Below are 7,419 nucleotides of genomic sequence, written 5' to 3'. Positions count from 1 at the left end.
CTCCCAGCATCAGAGTCTTTTCCAATGACTCAACTCTTCGCATGAGGTGGCCAAAGTACTGGAGTTTCAGTTTTAGCATCATTCCTTCCAAAGAAATCCCAGGGCTGATCTCCTTCAGAATGGACTGGTTGGATCTCCTTGCAGACCAAGGGACTCTCATGAGTCTTCTCCAACAGCACAGTTCAAAAGCATCAATTCTTCAGTGCTCAGCCTTCTTCACAGTCCAACTCTCACATCCATACATGACCACAGGAAAAACCATAGCCTTGACTAGATGGACCTTTGTTGGCAAAGTAATGTCTCTGTTTTTGATTGAAGCATATTTGTTGTTACCCCAGATTATTTAATATTCTCTTTTATCTAATGAAACAACTCCAAAATAAGAAACTGAATCTTGTTATTAGAATGCAAAAGCCTAAGACTCATCAAAAGAGGATTTTTAAGTTAGCTCTCATAATTAGTATCTAATGTATAACTTTTCTCTCGTATTTTAATATTGACAGTTTCTCCCCTGTGATTGCTTTGTTGCTGTTGTTCAGTTGCTGAGTCATGTCCAACGCTTTGTGGCCCCACGAACTGCATCATACCAGGCTTCTGGTCCTTCACTGTCTCCCAGAGTTTGTTCAAACTCATGTCCATGAATCCGTGATGCCATCCAACCATCTCATCCTCTGTCACCCCCTTCTCCTCTTGCTCTCAATCTTTCGCAGTATCAAGGTCTTTTCCAGTGAGTCGGCTCTTTGCATCAGGTGGCCAAAGTGTTGGAACTTCAGCTTCAGCATCAGTCCTTGCAATGAATATTCAGGACTGATTTCCTTTAGGATTGACTGGTTGGATCTCCTTCCTGTCCAAGGGACTCTAAAGAGTCTTCTCCAATACCACAGTTTGAAAGCATCAATTTTTTGGCCCTCAGCCTTCTTTATGGTCCAACTCTCACATCTGTACATGACTGCTAGAAAAGCAATAGCTTTGACTAGACCCGACTTTTGTTGGCAGAATGATCTCTGCTTTGTAATATGCTGTGTAGGTTTGTCATAGCTTTTCTTTCAATGAACAAGTGTCTTTTAATGTCATGGCTTCAGTCACCATCTACAGTGATTTTGGAGCCCAAGAAAGTAAAATCTGTCACCGTTGCTACTTTTTCCTCATCTGTTTGCCATGAAGTGATGGGACCAGCAAATTTGGAAGACTCAGCAGTTGCCACAGGACTGGAAAAGGTCAGTTTTCATTCCAATCCCAAAGAAAGGCAATGCCAAAGAATGCTCAAACTACCGCACAATTGCACTCATCTCACACGCTAGTAAAGTAATGCTCAAAATTCTCCACGCCAGGCTTCAGCAACACGTGAACCATGAACTTCTAGATGTTCAAGCTGGTTTTAGAAAAGGCAGAGGAACCAGAGATCAAATTGCCAACATCCACTGGATCATCAAAAAAGCAAGAGAGTTCCAGAAAAACGTCTATTTCTGCTTTATTGACTATGCCAAACCCTTGGACTGTGTGGATCACAGTAAACTGGAAAATTCTAAAAGAGATGGGAATACCAGACCACCTGACTTGCCTCTTGAGAAACCTGTATGCAGATTAGGAAGCAACAGTTAGAACTGGACATAGAACAACAGACTGGTTCCAAATAGGAAAAGGAGTACGTCAAGGCTGTATATTGTCACCCTGCTTATTTAACTTCTATGCAGAGTACATCATGAGAAGCGCTGGGTTGGAAGAAGTACAAGCTGGAATCAAGATTGCCGGGAGAAATATCAATAACCTCAGATATGCAGATGACACCACCCTTATGGCAGAAAGTGAGGAAGAACTAAAGAGCCTCTTGATGAAAGTGAAAGAGGAGAGTGAAAAAGTTGGCTTAAAGGTCAACATTCAGAAAACTAAGATCATGGCATCTGGCCCCATCATTTCATGGCAAATAGATGGGGAAACATTGCACACAGTGGCTGACTGTTTTTCTGGGCTCCAAAAGCACTGCAGATGGTGAATGCAGCCATGAAATTAAAAGACGTTTACTCCTTGGAAGGAAAGTTATGACCAACCTAGACAGCATATTCAAAAGCAGAGACATTACTTTGCCAACAAAGGTCCGTCTAGTCAAGGCTATGGTTTTTCCAGTAGTCATGTATGGATGTAAGAGTTGGACTATAAAGAAGGCTGAGTGCTGAAGAATTGAGGCTTTTGAACTGTGGTGTTGGAGGAGACTCTTGAGAGTCCCTTGGACTGCAAGGAGATCCAACCAGTCCATCCTAATGGAGATCAGTCCTGGGTGTTCATTGGAGGGACTGATGTTGAATCTGAAACTCCAGTACTTTGTCCACCTGATGAGAAGAGCTTTCTCATTTGAAAAGACCCTGATGCTGGGAAAGACTGAGGGCTGGAGGAGAAGGGGATGACAGAGGATGAGATGGTTGGATGGCATCACCGACTCAGTGTACATGGGTTTGGGTGGACTCCGGGAGTTGTTGATGGATAGGGAGGTCTGGCGTGCTGCGGTTCATGGGGTCGCAAAGAGTCAGACACTACTGAGCGACTGAACTGATGGGACCAGAGGCCATGATTTTCATTTTTTGAATGTTGAGTTTTAAGCCAGCTTTTCACTCTCGTCTCTCACCCTCTTTAAGAGGCTCTTTAGTTCCTCTTTGCTATTTGCCATTAGGGTCGTATCATCTGCATATCTGAGGTTATTGATACTTCTCCTGAGAGTCTTGATTCCATCTTGAGATTCATCCAGCCTGGCATTTGCATCATGTATTTTGCATATATGTTAAATAAGCAGTGTGGTGATACATAATCTTGACTTACTTCTTTCCCAATTTTGAACCAGTCCATTGTTCCATGTTCTGTTCTAACTCTTCCTTCTTATCTTGCATACAGATTTCTCAGGAGGCAGGTGATTCCTTAGAAACAGATGAAATGGAAAAGCTTAAGCATGAAAGAAATAACGCCTTGGAAGAAGTGAAGACACTTAAGGTAATCTCCAATTTAGCTTCCTTATATTTTCTTTTGTATAAAGAAAAGAAAGAAAATTATCTTGTGTTGAATTCTGGAGTATCGAGACTTAGTTTTTGTTTTTTTTTAAGAATATCAATATCAAATAGCTTAGTATAGAGTATTAATATCAAATTAATATTTATTTCCTTAGCTGACCTTTTAGAGAGTAAATTTTTTAGCTCATATACTCATTATTTATATTTCACAGTCAGTGATTTCCTCAGCTGACCTTTAGAGAGTAAATTTTTTAGCTTACATACTCATTATTTGTATTTCACAGATTTGGTGTGAACAGTGTGATTTGTAATCATACCTTCTAATCTGACTACTTCTAACCCCTTTTTTTTTTCACACTGGTGGGAAGAAAGGAGAGCCAATGAAGCAAGCCATGACAATTTTAGATCCTCAGATGTTCATTGGAAAATACATTTTCTCCTGTATTCATGTGAATGCTTCAGGGACATCTTGTTTTGCTAACATAATTTGAAATTAATGGATTGAGATTTAAGGGAAATAAAAACACAATATATTTCCCAAATATACTGTAAGATTTTGTTTCTCTATATATGTTTTAATTTTGTGTTTAGAATATTAAATTTGTATCTTAATTTTTATGGAAAGCCATTATATTTTTCAGGTCTTCAAGAAAAGCAGTGTAACTATTTGTTTTCCACTAATTCATCATAGGAATATATTTAAACTTTTTTATGTGTTTATTTTTGGCTCTGCTGGGTCTGAATTGCTGCACAGACTTTCCTCTAGTTGCAGAGAGTGGGGGCGACTCTCTAGTTGCAGTACACGGCCTTTCGTGTGATGACTTGGACAGCTGCAGAGTGCGGGCTCCAGGGCATGCGGGATTCAGTAGCTGTGGCACATGGGCCCAGCAGTTGTGGTGCCCAGGTTCTAGAGCACAGGTTCAATAGTTGAACCTGTGCACAGGCTTTGTTTCTCCATGGCATGTAGGGCTTTTCCTAGGTCACGTTTCGAAAGCCTGAGTCACCTGCATTGGCAGGCAGATTCTTTATCACTGAGCCACCAGGGAAGCCCCAAATTATTTTTAATTAGTTTTTAAATAACTGAAATTCTATTATTTGTTTCATTTTTATTGAGGTAAAATCTTTACACCAAATTAAAAAAAGAAAGAAATTTCCTTGCTACCTTAGTTTTTAAATTCTGACCTCTAGAGGAAGCTATTGTTTAACATATCTTATTTACCCTTTCAGAGACTTTCTCTGTGTACTCAACCATATGCTAAAAAATATGTGTATATATGCTTCTTTTAATTCCACAGAATTGTTTCATATATTATACACTTTTTTACAACTTATCTTCTTTTTTTCTCTTTGTTGTTAGCATTATATCTTGGATAACTTTTCAGGTTAATATATAAGAATCTACCTAATTCTTTTCAGTGCCTCTCCTATCCTCCAAAGGTTCTGTTCCAGATTATTTAACCAGTTCCCTATGATGAAATGAAAAAGATCTGAGAGCCTCAGAAAATTCTGATGAACCATAAGATTCAATGACTTACACAGAGTAAATTATATAAAAATGCTATCTTACCAGTATAACCAACACTACAGATGTTTTTTAAGAGAATAAGAAAAAACTACTGTCAATTATTAAAGCTAAATTTATATTTTCCATCTTAATTCTTGATCATGTCTAACTCTTTGTGACTGTAGTTTGCCAAGCTCCTGTGTCTGTGAAATTCTCCAGGCAAGAACAAAGGAGGTTGCCATTCCCTACTCCAAGGGATCTTCGTGACCCAGGGATCAAACCCGGGTCTTCTGCATTGCAGACAGATTATTTACTGTCTGAGCTACCATGGAAGCCCCAATGTTTATCATTGTTAAATTTAGTGATATATTTTTGTTTTTTACTGGAATATCAGTGGTAATAATTAGAATTTTAATTTAAAGATGTATTCATTTAACATTTAAACAAAGCTTTCCAGAGGAACTATTGAGTAAATCAGGATTTGCATTTAAAATTTACGAGATGTAACTGAACATATCCTACTGTGATAAAACCTGAAATCACAGGTAAAATATATTCTGTATAATTTCCTTCACCTGAAAACCTATCTATTGGCTGAGAGACATTTGCTTAAATACAGAAAACACTACACAGCAATAAATGTTTTGTTTGAGATAATAATCTTTGTACTTTGAGTTTTTCTGCTTGGATTATACCACATATACACAAAAAGCAGAGGTTGTCAAATGGATTTCACAGAATGTGTAGATGTCTCTCATCACTCCCCATTATCCTGTGACATCTCTGTTTATCATGTCTGATTTAAGGTACAAGTAAAAATGGAAACAAGAAAATTTGATGCCAATGGCTAATTTTTATTCTGCAAGAATGATTTTTAAAGGTTCCATGGGCTTTATTTAACTTAAAGGCTTTCGGCAGAGTTCACATTGCTACTGCTTTGCAAAGTTGAATGAAAATAGATATATTTTCCATTTACAGATGCGAAAAACTAGGACACCAAGAGTGAAGGTGACTTAGCAGAGCATAAAAGCCTAGGAGCCAGAAGTTTCTTGGCTCCTGTTCTGTGGCAGATTCGTTAGATTGCTATATTGTATTCATCTTCACGTACCTTCATTTCATCTCTTAGACAAGAATGAGCTCAAGTATAGCAGAAAGTAGATTGCTTCTTGTAAACATTCCAATGTTGCCATGAATGTTTACCACTCACTATAATCTTCTAGCAATTCCTCTGCTCAGGTTATAAGTAAAATGGCTCTTAAAGTATCTCTGATTTGATCAATAAAACGTGGATTTATGACATAACAAAATTGAACGTTTTAGCGTATTATTCTCAATATCCTTAATTTTAAGTTCAAAGATTTTAATATTTGTTTGGGATGCCAATGTTATTCCACCTTAGTAACTATTATTTCATATTTTGATTACACTAGTTATATGTTCATTTTTATGGATAATCTTACAAAAATTAGCTAAATTGGGAACATTATGGTCAACTCTGTTTCATAGTCCTCTTTCGTATGTACGGTAAGAGGGACTTCTAAGTTACAATAGTCATGCTCTTCAATTTGCAAACTCTTTGACAGTGATAGCTATTATCTAGCATTTAGTTGACATTTATACATTTTGATCCTGATTGACTTATTTTGGACCTCAGATTTTTAGGTTTTTTAAAAAGTGGCTAGTAAGGAGTTTCCTGGTGGCCTAGTAGTTAGGAGTCCAGGCTTTCACTGCCGTAGCCTGAATTCAATTTCTGGTCAGCAAATGAAGATCCTGCATGCTGCCTGGCACAGGAAAAAAATGTGACTAATTATATATTACTCAGCCATTAAAAAGAATACATTTGAATCAGTTCTAATGAGGTGGATGAAACTGGAGCCTATTATACAGAGTGAAGTAAGCCAGAAGGAAAAACACCATTACAGTATACTAACGCATATATATGGAATTTAGAAAGATGATAACAATAACCCTGTGTATGAGACAGCAAAAGTGACGCTGATGTATGGAACAGTCTTATGGACTCTGTGGGAGAGGGAGAGGGTGGGAAGATTTGGGAGAATGGCATTGAAACATGTAAAATATCATGTATGAAACGAGATGCCAGTCCAGGTTCAATGTACGTTACTGGATGCTTGGGGCTAGTGCACTGGGACGACCCAGAGGGATGGTATGGGGAGGGAGGAGGGAGGAGGGTTCAGGATGGGGAGCACATGTATACCTGTGGTGGATTCATTTTGATATTTGGCAAAACTAATACAATTATGTAAAGTTTAAAAATAAAATTTAAAAAAAATAAATTCAGCATAAAAAAAAATAAAAAAAATAAAAACGACAAAAAAAAAATGTGACTAATTATAGTAACAGAAAATATGTTTACATCCCAATTATACTGTAAAGAGCTAATTACTTTTAAATGGCATGTATAAGGCAGAAAAGTGACTGGGAGCTACATATCTAGATTCTAGAAACTGGATGTTTGAGGAATTTGTAAGCCTTGAAACAAAGCCCTAAAAATCATGCTCATTGATACCTTCTTAACAGGTTGTTAATTCAGTGGCTTTTTAATACAGGAAAGATTGTTTGAATCGGAAAGGCAGAGGAAGCAATTGACAGAAGAACTCCAGAATGTGAAACAAGTAAGTGCATACATTGTTTATTTGTGTCTTGTGGATGTGTGTATAGACAAACGAGGTGTAAGTGCAATGCGTTGATACGTGTAATATCTGAGAGCCTACAGATATAAACAGCATAGCATAGTGTACTGCTGCTTTCAGAGTTGGGGATCTGTGGGCTGCAACGATCAGTCTCATTGCTTTTCTACCCTTTTTTTCTTTCTCTTCTATTTTTCCTTTTTCTTTTCTTCTGTTACTCATATTCATTTTATTAAAAGTAAAAGCAAATCGGGGGGGGGGGGGGCTT

At 37.7% G+C, this 7,419-nt stretch overlaps 1 protein-coding gene across 2 annotated transcripts in view; it reads left to right on the top strand.

Annotated features, from left to right (window-relative positions):
- Positions 1 to 7,419, top strand: part of STXBP4 (syntaxin binding protein 4) — a 147,352-nt gene that overhangs the window by 93,380 nt on the left and 46,553 nt on the right. For both annotated transcript variants that reach the window (XM_010837486.1, XM_010837485.1), the window contains 2 exons: positions 2,884 to 2,979; positions 7,071 to 7,136. In XM_010837486.1, coding sequence (XP_010835788.1) covers positions 2,884 to 2,979; positions 7,071 to 7,136 — 162 coding nt within the window. The remainder of the gene's footprint in view (positions 1 to 2,883; positions 2,980 to 7,070; positions 7,137 to 7,419) is intronic.

Source organism: Bison bison, unplaced genomic scaffold (genome assembly GCF_000754665.1).
Source record: "Bison bison bison isolate TAMUID 2011002044 unplaced genomic scaffold, Bison_UMD1.0 scf7180017864075, whole genome shotgun sequence".
NCBI classification, from domain to species: Eukaryota; Metazoa; Chordata; class Mammalia; order Artiodactyla; family Bovidae; genus Bison; species Bison bison.
This window is presented reverse-complemented; position numbering and strand designations above follow the sequence as displayed.